This window comes from Myxocyprinus asiaticus, chromosome 16 (assembly GCF_019703515.2).
Source record: "Myxocyprinus asiaticus isolate MX2 ecotype Aquarium Trade chromosome 16, UBuf_Myxa_2, whole genome shotgun sequence".
Taxonomy (NCBI): Eukaryota; Metazoa; Chordata; class Actinopteri; order Cypriniformes; family Catostomidae; genus Myxocyprinus; species Myxocyprinus asiaticus.
In genome coordinates, this window is record NC_059359.1 from 41,877,032 (window position 1) to 41,895,373 (window position 18,342).

Here is an 18,342-nt window from a genome sequence, read left to right on the forward strand (position 1 = left end):
GGCAGACTCTGTGTGCCCTTACTGCCATAAGCTGCATTAAGTCATCCAATCAGATCAAAGCTTGCCAGATTGTGAAAGTTTTGTGTGGAATATGCATCAGACAGTCAGCAAATGAACTATTGGTTTCAATCAGTCAAAGAAGCATGATATGTTATATATATTATAACATGATATCATAGTGTGGATTATTTTTGTGATAATAGCGAGCATATAATGAGATAGATAGAGAGTACTGAAGTCTTTCTAGCCATATACCCTCTCATAAACTCTCAACTCTGGTCTTAAATGCAATGTCCTTATGGTATGCAACCATGGCAAGGCAACCATTCCTCCTAAAAGCAGGAAGTACTTACACAGTTCTGGGGTCCCTGCAGTGTGCATAAACAATAAGCCATAATGAACTACTGGCTTGGGTGTGACATTACCATTAAACCAGAATGAACCTCATGAGAGAGACTGCTGACTCTGACCACAAGGTCACAGATGAATTACAGGCAGTAAAAAAAGTTTACAGAACAAATACTTTCCACTGTCAGACATCAGTAGCACACAAAGCCAAGTAAACACTACAATGTTTAACATCATTAAGAGATAAGTCACTGAAAATTTTACTATACACTGCACTCATTTGGCTGAACTTAACCTGCAACAGACAGGAAGCAGAAACTTCTCCCAAACAAATTTCTGTAATTCTGGCATGGCTGTATTTGTGAACCTATAGAGAAGGACTGTGGGCTCTTTGGGCTATGTCTAAGTCAGGTCAGTGTTATTAGCTTATGCACTCAAAAAATTTCCAATACTGTGAATTTAGAGGCATTAGCTGAGGAGCCCTGCTCCTGTACACCTGAGAGGGTGAACCATTTTTCTCAAGGAAAATGAAGCTTTTTGATTTGATTTTAATGACAATTAAGCACATTGTCCCCTCATTCTCATTTCTGTAATGCAAAAATGTCAGGTTCCCGACACTCTGGTGAAGTGTTTATTCAGTGTCGGGACCATATCACCTATTTTTGTGTTTTGGTTTTCCTGTCTCGCACATGGCTTTTGTTCATTTCTTATCACCATGTGCGCGGTCTTGTTTCTGGACCCCGCCCCCTCGTTTGTCTCATTATTGATTCATCTGTTTCACCTGTTCTCCTTGTTTGCCCTGCTGATTTTCCTCCCTATATATTTTGTCTGTTCCCTATTGTGGTTGTCAGTTCCTTTTGTCAATACTCATGTGGATTTTCCATTTGGTTTCTAGAGTTTGTGGCTTATTCCTTTGGTCTGTGGTTGTTCTTGTCCTTGCCTGTTTTTTTTTTTCCCTGTCTGCATTTCCAGCAGCCAATATTTTGGTTTGGATTTTTATGTTTTCTGATTATTGATCTGTTTGGACTTGATTTTTGTAATAAACCTTATTTTGACCTGTTCCTGTCTGCAATTGAGTCCTATTCCTCTCCTGAACCCTGACAAAAAACACTATTATATAATATTTAAACTGTAAAAAGTACATGCGGGTAGTATTTGTTGTACTGCCTGTATTGCAAGTTGAGTCATTGTTATTTGTGTAGTGCTTTTCACAACACAATTTCAAAGCAGCTTTACAGAAAATAATACTTCAACAGGAAAATGTGTAATATAGTAATGTCTACGAGTCTTAATAGTGCAGTTTAAAAATATAGACATGATTGTAAATTGTGCCTTAAAATAAATAATAAAAAATAATTATATTTAGACCCCCAGTGAGCAAGCCGAAGGCGACTGTTGCACGGGACACAACTCCATAAGATGTTGGTTAATGGAGAAAAATAACCTTGGGAGAAACCAGGCTCACTGTGGGGGCCAGTTCCCCTCTGGCTGAACAGCATGAATATAATGCCAATATTAGTTATTTATGTGCAGTGCAAGTTAAGATATAAATATACTATACTTAACTGTAATATTAATGACTAGAGTCTTAGAATTTACATTCTTATTTAACTGTGGAAGTGCAAACAGTTGGATTGTATTTTGTTATTTGGCTGATGAAGGCTGCAATTAATTTATTGTCTACATATTCCATTTTAAGAGTATAGTCCATCCTTTGACCAAGGTGATGCAGGCAAAGGTCAGTAAGGTGCACTGCAGTTTGACTGTAAGCTTATGGCAATGTATTCCAGTAATTTTGTTTACAGTAAACAAATTAAAGCCGTATATTAGAAGAGGGTTACTCGCAACCTACTGGACAGGGAGGAGACAGAAAAAAAGGGAGGGAGAAAGGAAAGTAAAACATAAATTATATTTGCACAACAGCCCAGTAGGTGGCGATATGCATGAGTAATGCGAATCGCCAATATGCTAATGACGAAGTCCTCTAATGAACGCGCATAGGAGGGCTGGTAGAACGTGGAGATTTATAGTAAAAAAGGACTTAAATATTGATCTGTTTCTCACCCACACCTATCATATTGCTTCTGAAGATATAGATTTAACCACTGGAGTCTTGTGGATTACTTTTATGCTGCCTTTATGTGCTTTTTAGAGCTTCAGAGTTTTGGTCACAATTCACTTTGTGAGGACCTACAGAGCTGAAATATTCTTTCAAAAATCTTCATTTGTGTTCTGCTGATGAAAGAAATTCATACACCTCTGGGATGGCATGAGGGTGAGTAAATGATGAGAGAATTTACATTTCTGGGTGAACTATCCTTTTAATGAGAATTACCATTAAGAATATCGGCATTGAGAATTTAGTGAGAAATGTGCTTAATTTTAATGAAAATGTTTTTCGCAAGATTCACTCAAGAATAAATCAAAGAAACACAAATTGCAGGAAACTGAGATGAAGCGATGGTATAGGAAAGGAGAAAGAGGAGGATAATCAGAGAGTGAAGGACGAGACAAAAAAAAAGTGATAGAAATGCTGATAAAGACAAAACAATGAAAAGAATGAGAAGGAACTCATAGAGATACGATATAAAAATAAAAGATGCAATCAAGATGAGTAAGAGAGGAGAGAGAGAGTGACAGTCAGAGATGGCATGTGTATAATATGCCCCTCAACGTGCCTTAATAAGGAGATTACACAGAGTACCTGGCAGAGGAAGAGGAGAAAAGAGAAATGAGACCAAGAAAAGAATGCATCTTCTGTAAACTCCCAATTTACATGTCCCAAACACAGATACACACACACAACCAGAGTATGTGAGTGGAGTGGCAGTGATTTCCATTCCCCGCTCAAAGCATTCTGCAGTCACTCCATTCCAACTTCAGTCCGGGTTTTCCATTTCCTCTCTCACTGGTGAGAAACACCACTCAGAATTTACTACATGGGATAAATTTGCTCCCAGTTACTGATCCATTGAAAAGTTCTTTAATTTTGTATTATTATTAATATGAATGTTTGGATGAAACACGTTGTGGAGGCGAGGGCGTGGTCGAGCGTTCGTCTGGGGAGAGAGGAAGCGGTTAGGGTATTCACTTGAGATGAATGATATCACTATAGCAGCTTCAATTCCTTCTTCCTTTACTGATTACTTGGTCGGGACAATTTTGCCATTAAGAACTGGACCAGGCAATTGAAGAGAATTATCATCATTGTTATAAGCTTCAAAGTATTGCACATACTAGCTATTTATGTTATAAAGTTATATTGTTATGTATTTTAAACAGGTTCTGAATGTGGCATGGGATTGTATTGAAAGTTTGGCCTTCATAATACTGGAATTCCCGCACAAACTATAACATGTTGGTGAAAAGTAGTCAAATTAATCCCCATAGATGAACAAATAAAATCAGTAATTTTATCTTTAATTAGTGTGTTGTGTATATCACCATCCCCTCTCCCTCCCTCCTGCACTGGTAATATTCATACACTGACTAAAGGAAGCGCCTTCTCACATATTTACTCATTTGTTGTATTAACGTATACCCGAAATAAATTGTAAATAAGAATATGACATTAATTACATGGAAAAATCAAAATGTATAATAAAATATCTGCAAAGAAATGTACAGTTAGTCAGTACATTACAGCATAGATTACATTCTTCATCATATTCCATGAAATGATGAAGATGCTCAAAGGTTAGGACCCCTGTGCAGTGGAGACAGCTGCAATAGTTCCTCATTGTTTATACATGTTTGTTTAGTTCACTTTTATTCCACAATGTCATCTGTACAGCAAAGAAAAGAATGAACTCACTGAAGATGAAATAGAAGAGCACTCAAAATGATCAACTTTACCTCTGTGTTTGAATTTCATTGAGACATAGGCTGGTATTCAATAGAGCATAATATACCACACAGTACAAAAATATTTCCATGATTTGTTAACATTAAATTTTTGCCAGATCAACTTAGATTTACCAATTTGTTCAGATAACATAATAATCTGTGCTTTTATTGAGTAAACTAATAGCAAAATGGCAATGCACTGATATAATGTAAAAAAAAAAGTAAAAAAGAAAAATAGTTAATTCCACCAGACCTTTTTATTCAAATTATTACTTATTTATTTTATAATCAAATTTTATTTTAAATGAACTAAATATTTTAAGGCAACCAGGTTACTTACCTTTTTAAGTTTAACCAAAATAATTTCTTACAGTGCATAGTTCAGCACATTACCACATTCACCATGGTCAAAATACATAAAATCCTATTTGTTCCCTTTTTTAATAAGTAACATGAAATTTCAGTGACCTATTGAACACTGAACTTGAAATGTCCCTGTTTTTCATTTCAGAAATCTGGTCACCTTAATGTAGGGATGTTAATGATTAATTTATAATCAATTAATTGACGTTAATAATTTGATTGATTAAGCTTATCGATCGTCTATTAATGAATTTCAGGACAAATGCGTTCAGTGATCATGCCAGCAGACGTTGATCAAATCATCCGCCGCTAGAGGGAGCTTGCGTGCTGCATGTCATGTCTTGTCCGAATCACAGAAGAACTACATGCACATCCTTCTTTTCCTCTCATGTAATGATGCAGATGGCTCAATGTAATCAGTGTTGGAGCATTTCACTATAAATTAACAATATGTGTTCTGCATACACTGTGATAGTGTGTTAAAGTACAACATGACAACGAGCACTACTGATCCGCTGGTCTCCCTATTTCATCCCAACCTGCAATTACGTCAGTGATTGCCGGGAAAGCACGAATGCACATTCAGCTGACATCTCATCATCACAAAAGAAACTATATGTTATGTACTTTGTATACGCAGCATGTTATGATTTGACTTACAGTAATTTCAAATCATAAAATAATACAAGTCCAATGGTCTGAAATATCACGATCCACAATGTTTAGTTTTAATGAACTCAAATATGTATCTTGTATACAAGTTATTATTATCAGTAATTCACAAACAGTAATTAAATCATTCACAAATTCGTACTAGACCTAGCTTAAATGTATTAAAATACACTGAACTAAGAATATTTGGTAACACTTTAGAATTATGTTCCATTTGTTAACATTAGTTAACTACATTAGTTACAATGAATAATATTTTTACAGCATTTATTAATCTTAGTTGATGTTAATTTCAACATATACTAATACATTTTTTAAAATCAACAAGTTGTATTTGTTAACCCTCTCCGTCATTAATTTTCATAACAAATGTGATATTTTTTAACCTGGTTCAGGGGCGTTGTGAGGGGAAGGCTTAGGGTGCTTAAGCCCCTGATCTTATTTAAAGATTCACACACGTTTCACATCACAAATGACTGTCAGCTGGGTTATAAAGCCCTGTTGAACACTACCTGTTCCAGTCAGTAGGTGGGACTGCCAGCACTCGGAAGGTTTCAAGAAAACTATCATTGCTTCAAAGAACTAATGAGGTTATATGTATGTGTAACCAGGTACTATCCACTGATTTGCGATATTGAGATCTTATATCTAATTCTATGCAAAATAATTGTTCAGAGTTTACAATGTGGCCTGGTAAGTTTATAGTGTATATTAGATAATATTTTATCTAGATTTGATATAAGCCAGCTGGGTAACTGTCTGTTAACATCAGGTACTTTCCTTAGCTAACGTTGGGCAAATCAGTTGCTTTTACTAGAGCTCAGCAAGCTAGCTAGCTAACTTATTCATAAAACCGTAGCCTAGTTAAACCAGAGATTAGTTGGCTAGCTTGCTGCACCTCAGTTAATTAACCATGTTGCCCAAATTAATATGCTTGTAGCCTTGTGTACATCAGAAATCTTATTTTCAGATGTGAAGACATCATAAAATAACTAAATTTTTAGGAAACAGACAGACACTGTCTGTCAGGGGGAGATAGGCATAATCCATGACAGACTAGTAAATGAGAAGTAGATTGATTTATGCAGACAATTATTTTTTAAAGAACTAGACTTCTTATAGGCTATATTTCAGGATTTTTTAAAAGTTAATACATTGAAAAGTCATCCATACAATGTAAATACTACATTAGAGTTGGTCATTCACCTTTGGGGACTAAGCCCCTTATCTCTTCCAACCCAAGCAACACCCCTGACCTGGTCTCATAGAATCACGTTACTATACCTAAATTTTTCCATAATTATTTTTATGTCGCTAGTTGTACATATCGCGACAGTTTCTTGGTGAAATGAATACTAGAAGCACTAACACAACAATGATTTTTATTCACTTTCACACAAATCACAAGAAAAAGAGCAGATTATCAGTTCATAAACACTTATTTTTCCTTAAATGTATTTTTAATTTAAAGTCTGCAACATATAACCAACTACATTTACAAACTTGTACCAGCATGATCAAATTGTGCAGTAACTCAACTGACAGAGAGTTGCACTTGCTATGCGAAGGACCGGGATACAAGTCCAGAAGAAGGACTTTTTAGCACATGGTGAACTCTTGCTGACATCCAACTGCATTATACACTTACGCGTTATTTTTGTGATGGAGTGGTGATCTTGGAGTGAAAGTGTACACAGACACTCCATGCTACTTGCTCTCTGCTCCTCATCCACTCTGCACCGTTCACAGTCCAGCATGTAGAAGATGAGACATTGATTCAGCACAGAGCTTTCTTTCTCAGTCTGGACTCAGAGACAAAAGTGGCGCGATATTTATAGAGGTTGCATCCACATTATGTCTTCCCCACATTCAGGTGCTCTGCCCTTAAGACAGCAGAGGAAGAAACAAGCAGGTGGAAACATAACAACAGAATGTGGGTGATGTTGCTTAGTGGTTAAAGATCTGAACTTGTAATTGAAAGGCCGTGGGTTTGAACAAAAAATGGGTTAATCGATGAATTATCACCAATGTGAACGTGATCAAGACAACTTCAGATGTCTAGATGACCAGGTGGAGGATCGGTGATGATCTGGGGGTGCTTCATTCAGCAAGGCTGATTCGGGCAGATTTGTCTTCGTGAAGGACGCATGAATCAAGCCACGTACAAGGTTATCCTGGAAAAAAACTTGCTTCCTTCTGCTCTGACAATGTTCCCCAACTCTGAGGATTGGTTTTTCCAGCAGGACAATGCTCCATGCCACACAGCCAGGCCAATCAAGGTGTGGATAGAGGACCACCGGATTAAGACCCTGTCATGGCCAGCCCAATCTCCAGACCTGAACCCCATTGAGAACCTCTGGAATGTGATTAAGAGGAAGATGGATGGCCACAAGCCATCAAACAAAGCCGAGTTTCTTGAATTTTTGCGGCAGAAGTGGTATAAAGTCACCCAACAGCAATGTGAAAGACTGGTAGAGAGCATGCCAAGACCCATGAAAGCTGTGATTGAAAATCAGGTTTATTCCACCAAATATTGATTTCTGAACTCTTCCTAAGTTAAAACATTAGTATTGTGTTGTTTAAAAATGAATATGAACTTGTGTTCTTAGCATTATTCGAGGTCTGAAAACACTGTATATTTTTGGTTATTTTGACAAGCTGTAATTTTCTGCAAATAAATGCTCTAAATGACTATATTTTTATTTGGAATTTGGGAGAAATGTTGTCAGTATTTTATAGAATAAAACAAAAATGTTCATTTTATTCAAACACATACCTATAAATAGTAAATCCAGAGAAACTGATAATTTTGCAGTGGTCTCTTAATTTTTTCCAGAGCTGTATATATATAATGAAAAATAATATTCAGATAATTTAAATGCATTACATTATTGTGGCAAAGGAGTTAAGCATTGATAAGACAATACAAAAAGTATTGTTTATTTGCATATTAGTGAACCAATCATTGGCCTACAGTTCACAGCAATCCATTTTGCAAAATCAGTCTGAGATTTACTATAAGAACTTGTCTAAGGACATGTCAATATACACCTGCGTCAGACGGACGCTTTTGGAGCGTCTTACTTTGGTTGCATCGAGTCATAAACGTACAAGTTTTAGGTTGCTGCTTCAAGTTAAACGTAGTTTAATACTTAGGGTGTGTTCATACTTGTAGTTCGGTTCTCTTGGTTCTCTTGGTCCAGACCAAAAAAGAAAATGATACATTTAGTCCTGGATCGCTTAGCGTTCACACTGGCATTTTTAACACCGAACCTATCGATACAACACAAAACGCAACAGGAAAAATTACAACCTGATTGGACAGCTTTTATGACATATATGTTTTGACGGAACTTGCCGAACATCCAAAACAATGCTGGCTGCTGGGCTAAATGCGCTCGTTGGATTTATATATGTATATATGGTGGTATTTTTACCAGCTGAGAACAAACGAAGAGCTAATAAAATGTGTAAAGGAGTCAAAATAGTGCCAGGAATTCCTCCGTTGCACACACAAATGAAGATAAGCTGCAAGGACGGCTGATGGTGGTTCCGACTCCTGTACCGGACTGTAATGGGCAACATAACTCCTATGATGAGAAGAACCAGGTATGTTTGAGGTCAGTATTAGGCAGATTATTTGCTGTTTTTGGTCCGTTTAGATGTCTTTGGTCCATGTTGCATTCATATATCAGTCGAACAGCACCAGAGTTCATTTGGAAGCGGACAGAGACCCGCTATTCAGGCTGTCTCGGTCCACTTGTTTGGTGCGCACCAAGGTTCGGGTGGCAGCGTTCACGCTTGTTCAAATGAACCGCACTAACAGAGCAATCGCACTAGAGTCCTTTTTAATCAAACCAAACCTGCCAAGTGTGAACACACACTTAGAAAATCACGTCTTGAGATCCCTAAGTTCGGATTTGAAATCCATCAAGCTGTGTTCTGAACACAAGAACATGTTGTGCTGTCTGTTGAAGGGTTGGTTTATTCTCTGTATAAGCTGCTTGTTGCCTATACATCTGAAGTTTCACTTACTGCCCCTGGAGAAAACAGGTGATACTTTAAGCTTGAATTGCTCAGGAATATTCCTTATTATGGTCCAGGGACATGATTAATTGTGTTAATTTTTTAAAAGCGTTATTTTTTATATAATTAATCGCACTGAATTAACACGTTAAATCCACAGCCCTAATATATATATATATATATATATATATATATATATATATATATATATATATATATATATATATATATATATATATATATATAGCATCAACTTAATTACTTGCTAGTAAAGGATATAGCCCTCACCTGAAGAACTAAAACAAACTGCAAATCTGCATTTCCTAAAATAAATAAATACCTGTTCTTGCAATCAGCAAATGCATTGTGTTATAGTTGTTAAAGTTTAGTCTTTAGTTCTAAAGGAAATGCTGCTTTGCTGTTGTCATGACACACATATTTTGATTTCTGCCAGATGTGCACACATAACACAAGACTATCTGGATTTCCATCCACGTTTTTTGGTGCAAATTTTGGGATATTGCATAAAAAATGCTGGATAGAATCACCAAGAAATCTCCAAAATGTGTAGAAACAACTTTTATGTTTATTGAGATCAATAATTTATGTGCATAAACTAAGATGGAAACACATTTACTGAATATATCACTAAATAATTTATATAGGAATATAGATGTACATCAGAAAAGTCATGTGATGTTGCCTCAACAAGCCATTTGAATACATAATTCACTCAATTTATTCTGAAATGCCAAACTGATTGTCTACTATTACCTCCTAGAACTGTCTGACATGCTTTTGCTCCCACACATAAGACACCCGCTGCTCAACGCTTGCAAACATGAAGTTCATCAGAGCGTTCTTCCTGCGCGCTCTAAACCACAAGAAATGTATTACATTTAAAGGTGCACTCAACTTTTGTCTTTGTGTCATCTGGACTTACACTGACACCTAGTGGCTTGGATGCAGCATCATTTAAAATTGATGATTCATTTAAAAGAGTTTTCAGTTACTGATACCATTGTAGAAATTTAGTATTCACAGTCAGCCATGATTACTTTAATCAATGAGTGAAGGTGTCAAATAACAGGACGGTTACTGAGATTAAGCGAGTAGTATTCGACTGGTCATGTGATTCTAACATGGCAACCCCCATGTGTGGACCCTCTCCATGTAGAATAAAACAGCTTTTATAAGGTTACTGATATGACTGCAGTCTTCATTTTAATGTGAGTGCTCATGATTTCCTACATATATTGCAAAATTACAATTCATGTCTTTAGGAGTTCAACTTTTTAATGAGAAAAAAATGACTGAGTGCACCTTTAATAAAAGAGCCAATGTTGCTTCAACTTCCAATTTTATTTATATTTCTATTTCATGCCAGTTTCCCCAGAAGTGACTATTTTGTTCTCTTTAACACATGGGATGAAAATGCTGCTTTATTTGTAAACAGCGTTTGCGATATTCCCATCGCAAACATGGAAATATGGAAATATGGAAATATGACTACTGTCTTTGCTGGGTAGAAGTGCCAGCATATGATTAAATGGATGGAAAAAGAAAAGAAAAGAACAATTACAATTCAGTAAAATGCCTTAAAAAAGAAGACCAGAAGACCTTACAAGGAAGAAGCGCAATTCATTTCATAATTTTTTTTCCAATGATGGCATTGTTGTCTGTTTACATTTTAAATATTTAACATTAGTGCCCTACCGATATATCGGTCGGCCGATATTAGCCTTTCACCGATATATCGGTATCAGCGTATATGTTTACCGATATGCGCCAATATGAAAACTTTTTTTCAGAATATTTAATGCAGAAAACAATGCTTAAGAATTGGTGTCATGATGTAGTTTGTCCAGCAGAGCGTGCTCCGACTCCATTGTTTACAGAGCTGACTCTGAGCTGATGGTGGCTCTGCAGACAGGGCGGAGCTGAGCTGTGTCTCTTCATGGTAACTTGCTAACTAGTTTGTGAAATACATACTGGAAAGTTAATAAACAATGACCCCATCATTTTCCCTTTTCAATATAACTAATATAACATTAATCTTGTCCCTGACAACCATGTCACTCATGTCTGTTTGCTGTTAGCCAGCTATAGTTTGTCAGTGCAGTCAGTAATGTAGCAGATTGAAAGGTAAAGATCAGAGCATCTTTTTGCAGCTCAGCAGACAATGGTGCGGTGGTGAATTGTGTCTGTTGAGTATTGATTTCACTCTATGTTGTTACCTAATTGGTGAAACACAATGCTGGAAAGTAAATAAAGTCCATCTTATAGCTAACTAGCTAACCACGTAGCTACTTTCATTGTTGTCAGCTGAGTGGAAGCTAATGTGTAAACATGTATTCACCAAACTGTTTTGTTCAGGATTCACAGTTTGGTACCCCCTTTCAACCGAACAATTCCAGTCGTTGCATTTATAAAATGTAATATTTAAAAGTCTGGTTTTCCATCGTTGAAAGTTTCCCCTGAACTTGAATAGCAGAATACGGTGTAACACCGCTGCCGCTTTAATCTAGGGTGACCATACGTCCTCTTTTTCCCGGACATGTCCTCTTTTTCAGACCTTAAAATAACGTCCGGCGGGATTTCTAAATTTGCGAAAATGTCCGGGATTCGGCTTTAGTTGCATTATGATGTGTATCTGGTCTAATACTTCATTGTGCTCGCGCATATTTGCATTGCTTTAACCCCTCTTTGTAAGTCCCGCCTTCTTGCACACCAATTGGTCGATTATAAGAGGCTTGCAGCAACTATTGGCCAAATCCCTGCCTGTCAGTCTCTCCGCGAATGTACGAAGCGCTGCTGTGTTCAGCATCAAACAGTTGCTTGACAGTAGCAGCAAATGCAGCTGAGTGGAATCAATGCCCAAATGAAAGTGCAAATTTACAGAAGATACAGTACTGATGTTTATTTAGCTATTTATTGTATTTGTATTTATTCTTTATTTTAATGGTCAGCAATTGACTGATACTAAACAGTACTGATGTTTATTTAGCTATTTATTTTATTTTATTTATTCTTTATTTTAATGGTCAGCATTTGACTGATACTAAACATACAGTACTGATGTTTATTTAGCTATTTATTGTATTTTTATTTATTCTTTATTTAAATGGTCAGCATTTGACTGATACTAAACAGTACTGATGTTTATTTAGCTATTTATTGTATTTTTATTTATTCTTTATTTAAACTGTCAGCATTTGACTGATACTAAACAGTACTGATGTTTATTTAGCTATTTATTGTATTTTTATTTATTCTTTATTTTAATGGTCAGCAATTGACTTATACTAAACAGTACTGATGTTTATTTAGCTATTTATTTTATTTTTATTTATTCTTTATTTTAATGGTCAGCAATTGACTGATACTAAACAGTACTGATGTTTATTTAGCTATTTATTTTATTTTTATTTATTCTTTATTTTAATGGTCAGCATTTGACTGATACTAAACAGTACTGATGTTTATTTAGCTATTTATTGTATTTTTATTTATTCTTTATTTTAATGGTCAGCAATTGACATACTAAACAGTACTGATGTTTATTTAACTATTTATTATATTTTTATGTATTCTTTATTTAAACAGCCAGCAATTGACATACTAAACAGTACTGATGTTTATTTAGCTATTTATTGTATTTTTATTTATTCTTTATTTTAATGGTCAGCAATTGACTTATACTAAACAGTACTGATGTTTATTTAGCTATTTATTGTATTTTTATTTATTCTTTATTTTAATGGTCAGCAATTGACATACTAAACAGTAATGATATTTATTTAGCTATTTATTGTATTTTTATTTATTCTTTATTTTAATGGTCAGCAATTGACTGATACTAAACATTACTGATGTTTATTAAGCTATTTATTGTATTTGTATTTATTCTTTATTTTCTCAGTGTTCATTTCTAGAATTTGTTGACAATGTATAATAATAATGTTAAATATACTTTGATAAAAATATTTGTTTAAGAAAGCAGCCTTCTGAGTACCTTTGCATAGTCATATCGGTGCAAAATCCACATAGAAAAGGTCTGTTTTCATTCTAGCTCAAAAATTAAATATATCGGCCACCATATCGGTAATCGGTGAATTTTCCCTCTCTAAAATCGGTATCAGTATCAGTCTCAAAAATCCCATATCGGTCGGGCTCTATTTAACATCTAATTTAAAAGATCAAAACACATAGCACACCTAAGCAGGGCAGTTTCTGAGCATATGGGGGCCCTAAGTAAAATCCTACTTCGAGCCAGTAGGGATGATCAGAGCAAGAAATCGAGAATCAACTCTAAAAAGGTGATTCAACTTGGCATCACAACCTAAAACCACTGACATGAAAAATTAAAAAGCAAGATATATTACGTCTGAATGAATGAATGAATTAATTGATTAATCAATCAATCATAACATAATATGTATGAAATGCCAAATGATGTGCTAGATATGTGATATGTGAATGACAACATCCCGACAGCATCATGTATAGAATGCATGGGCTGCTTTTGTAGTTCACAGCTTTCATGAATTAAATATGAACATTTAAATTAAGATAAAAATGCACAGCTTCTTAGGTACAAAGCATGTCTCAATTTTTTAGTATCCGCTCTTTTTCAGAGAAATGTTTGCTGCAGTTTTATGGAGGTCAGAACTGGTGCTGGTATAGAGATTGTTCGCATGTCTCCGCAAATCCACTCTTTTGCCAACCTCAAGAGACAGACTGACAGACAGCATGTGTGCAGATCAATAAACACTCAGCACACAGCAGCTGAAACTCGGCTGCACGTGGCCCCGGTACTCACACACACACACACACACACACACACACACACACAGATACATGTTATCACTTTCCGTACTGCGTTTTCCATTGTGTTGTACCTTTGTATTTTTCTCGGACGTTCTCGTATGCTTGAACAAAGTCCTGTTCGTCTGCATTGGGCGGCAGGCAGAAGGGCTCGTACATGGCCATTGTCGAGTCACTCACTGGCTCTGTCCTTCTGCGTCTTCCTTCTCTCTTTCAGCCGTTAGAGGATGTTCACCTGTGTGTCAGTGTGTTTGAGTTTGTGTGGCAGTGCTGTGCTCTCAATCTCTGTCCTACTCTAAACTTCATTCCAAAGGCAGCACCAGCCACACCCCCTACCCCCACCCCCTCCCCCTTTCCTGACTGGGAAACACCAGCAGTCAGCAAGGAGCCTGCCTCTTAAAGACACAAAACACTCATCTGATTAAGCACAAAAAACACCTGAATAAGTCTTTGACACACACCTCTTACCATTAGCATCATTTATGGGTGGGACGGGTGGGACATGTCCCTATCACTTTTGAACTGTAGCCATTAACAGCTATATCAGCACATAAAATCCAATGAATATCCAGTCATTCCTGACAAAAGTTTAAAGAAATATTTTGAAAGAAATCTGATTTCGTCATTATCTTTTGAATGATAATGTAGTTTAAATATTAATAATAAAGTATTGGGAAGGGGAAGTTTTTGAATAAAAACTCTTTAAAATAATGTTTTGGTATTTTGTACAAGGTCAAAGCTGCCAACATATTCCATGACATAAGTGATTCATACTGTTTTTCTTCCTGAGCTTTGCAAGTCACATCCCAAAACTCCCAAAAGTAAACAGAAATATGACCATAATTAAGTTTGTGGCTGAGGTTCCTATAAAGTGTCTTGACATTTCACCACATGGTGACTAAACTAAGAGACCCAGAGTTCACTCCAATGGAACAGTGCATTTCTGATTAAACATCACATTTCTCACTAATGCAGCTAATATCCCTCAGATAGTGAGAAGAGATCGGCTACAGAAGTAGTAAACAGAATCTTTCCCTGTTGGAAAAAAAACCCTGCATGTATTTTGATGCTGGTCCAGGCTGGGTTGGGCCACATCCACACTAATACGTTTTCGTTTGAAAATGCATTAATTTCTCTACATTTCGGCCTTCTGTCCACACTGAGACACCGTTTATGTCCAGCGAAAACTGAGTATTTAGAAAATGCTCTCCCAAGTGGATAAATTAAAAAAACGCCAACTTCGCATTGCAGTGTGGACAGGAAGGAGATATTCGAAAACTATGGTGTATTTGCTGTCATTTGACGCAGTCATGTGATCCATTCAACCCAAAACAATCAAGATGGCGGTTCATGTCATAGCGGTGTTGTTGTACCTGCTATCCATTTTGACAGCGTTGTTAAAGATAAATGTTACTTTGTACAACCTTCAAATTCAATTCTTTCACAGGTGACGGGAAGTTTACTTGGAATTGCTGTCCAGTGGCGAAACACAAGGACAATTGTGTTTAAGATCTGTAACAGATAAACGGACGGGCAAGGAGGAGGCGGGAACCGGCTGAACGGTCAACATAAAGGTTTAATGACATAAATGAATTTAAAACAACATAAATCACAAACGAACAGACACACATGCAACACAGCTGCGTGCGTCTCTCTCTTTCCGGACTGGCATCTCCAGCTCCCCCTTATCTCACTCTCCCAATGATCAGCTAATTCAGCAGTGGCCGTGCTCCATCATGGCCCGGCCACGCCCTCCTCCTCGTCACACTCCTCCCCCGCCTGATTCAGGCCGGGGCACCACCTGTCTGACTAACTCAAAATGTAAAATGTATTACATCATTTCATAGAGATTTCACGCACAAATAGCAACCTAACCAATGAAATACAGCAGAGCAGAGCATAACTACACAAATATATATTTATTACACAGCTCTCTGGAATGCTCGATTCTGATTGGTCAGTCGCACCATCTAGTGGTCTGATATTTCTGAATAACAAATGAACAACAGTGATATCAGGGTATTACCAGTCATCTTTCCTACTTAATCACTCTGCCATCTCTAAAAATAAGCTAAAAAAAAATAAAAAATTAACTATTAAACTATAACTATATAAAAAATTTAAAAAAATAACAATGTTTCATGTCCATTTATTTAATACTTCATCAAGTACTCTTGTAATATGTGGGAAAATGAGCATTCAGATGGTCATTATCACTAAATAAATCCCTTCAGGGTGATAAAAGGCATGATCACCCTGTCTGTGTCTATTTTGTGATAACGACCGGCTGACTGAACATTATTCCTTACATCATGGATATAACAAGTTAGTAGGTTTGGTCTTGGTGGACTAGATATGCTTGCACTACTGCAGAGCAAGTACAAAGACTTGCTACAGCTAAAACATACACAAGACATTCTGCATCAAGCATGCAAGATACTCTGGACAATTAGATGTACAGTCTCTGTGATGCAGCTCTAGACCAGTGGTGCTGGGGAGGAGGAGGGTTTTAGAGAGAAAACTGCAGTGCAGCTTACCTGCAATTTAAAAGTTATTCAAAAACAGAGTAAGCAAGTTGACTGGATAAAAGAATACATATCAAAGGACCATCAGCTTGCACCATGTAGAGTTTTATGACTGAATTTAAAGTAATCTGAGTGTGTGTTTAAGGGACATATGCATGTCTCCAACAACCTGAGCCATTCCTTCAGGAGTGAAGCACTTAACCCAAAAACAGGTGTCAACTCCGGTGTGAGGATATTACTGTAGGACTGAGTTACACAGGAGTGAGTGTGTGTGGTCTCTGCAGTGTGTGAGGGCATGCTGGCAACATCTGAGTATTTAACAGCCCCATGCAATCATAAGGAAAGCCGACATGAGGGTGAAATTAAATATGTCCGAATTGCTCAAGGAACGATTTCATTCTATGTGAGCACGTTAACACCATTCACACCTACCTATAATAGAACACAGCTGTCACGACCTTTCACCCCCACACTTATGACATCAGGTAATATCCCAGCAAACTGTGAGTAACTGTACCTGCTCTATTCTGCCTGCTGCAGTATGGAGATAATTGCTTGATCTACATCAGGACTTTAACCTGAATACATTTACATGCACATAGTTTTTATCATGCTTATGTTTTGCACTATGAAAATGACACCCACCACACAAGATAGAGATGTTTTTCTATTTCTGAGAGAGAACTAGAATTCCATGTTAACACAGAGGATATCATCTTATTTTAAAAAAAATAAAAATAAAAACATCACAGCAACCCAATCTCATGCACAATCAAATTAATTTTGTTAACAAATCTCCAGACCAGAGAAAACAAAATAATGCTATCTTCACTGAGTCTGACAAATATATTCTTTAGCTCCTCCCACTTTGAAAATAAATAAATAAATAAACTGTAACTAATGTCTAACCGTAAAAAGTCTAAATTTCCATTTGCAGAAACAGTTCTAATGCTTGTTAGAGACTTTAACCTACTGACATCTTGTGGATATAAATGGTAGTGCAGTTACTTTTACATTTACATTGAGTGAAGCTAATGTGAATATAGAAGTACTTATTGGGTATTAGACATGACATGTGAAGCTGTCCTACAGTGTGACATGCTATACTTCATCTAAAACTAATTTATTGATAATTTATCATTATTACGCATGCATTTTTATGACCTCGTAGAGAATTATTTTGTCACATTGCAGGACTATAACAGTGAATGCCAAAAAAGTTCAAAGGTGATTAAAAATGGGGGAAGACTCAATGAAAATGGTGAACACATACAGCACCTAAAATATACACTTTCCCTTATACATATTCAATCAGTGGGCTCCAAATGTCTGAGACTACATTGAAAGTCTGGCATTTAATATCCATTTAAAGCTGGAAATGATTGGAATTTTATGGAATTTAAATCAAAGAAAATTTGTAATGATGTAAAATGATGTAATAAATATAAGAAAATTATATAAAACAAACAAAAGATTTTGCACTATTTGTAAATCACTAATCAAGTTTAGCCTAAAACAACTTTGTGCACAACTTGTGGAGTCCCTACAGAGGGCATGCTGTCATTAAAGTAAAAGGTGACATACTAAATAAAAAGAAATTCTGACACATATGTCCACTTTTCAATTCAGCGTTTCAAACAAAATTGTTATGCTGATAATATAACTTATAATGAAAAAATTTATTAAATTAGAAAAATGTTACATTTAATCTGACTTTTAGAACCCAATTAATGTA

General features: G+C 36.2%; 1 protein-coding gene across 1 annotated transcript in view; it reads right to left on the reverse strand.

Moving 5' to 3' along the window:
• Nucleotides 1-14,347, reverse strand: part of LOC127454368 (plectin-like) — a 199,716-nt gene extending 185,369 nt beyond the window's left edge. Inside the window, exon 1 of the mRNA XM_051721514.1 lies at nucleotides 14,157-14,347. Coding sequence (XP_051577474.1) covers nucleotides 14,157-14,247 — 91 coding nt within the window. The 5' untranslated portion in view covers nucleotides 14,248-14,347. The remainder of the gene's footprint in view (nucleotides 1-14,156) is intronic.
• Nucleotides 14,348-18,342: the final 3,995 nt, after the last annotated feature.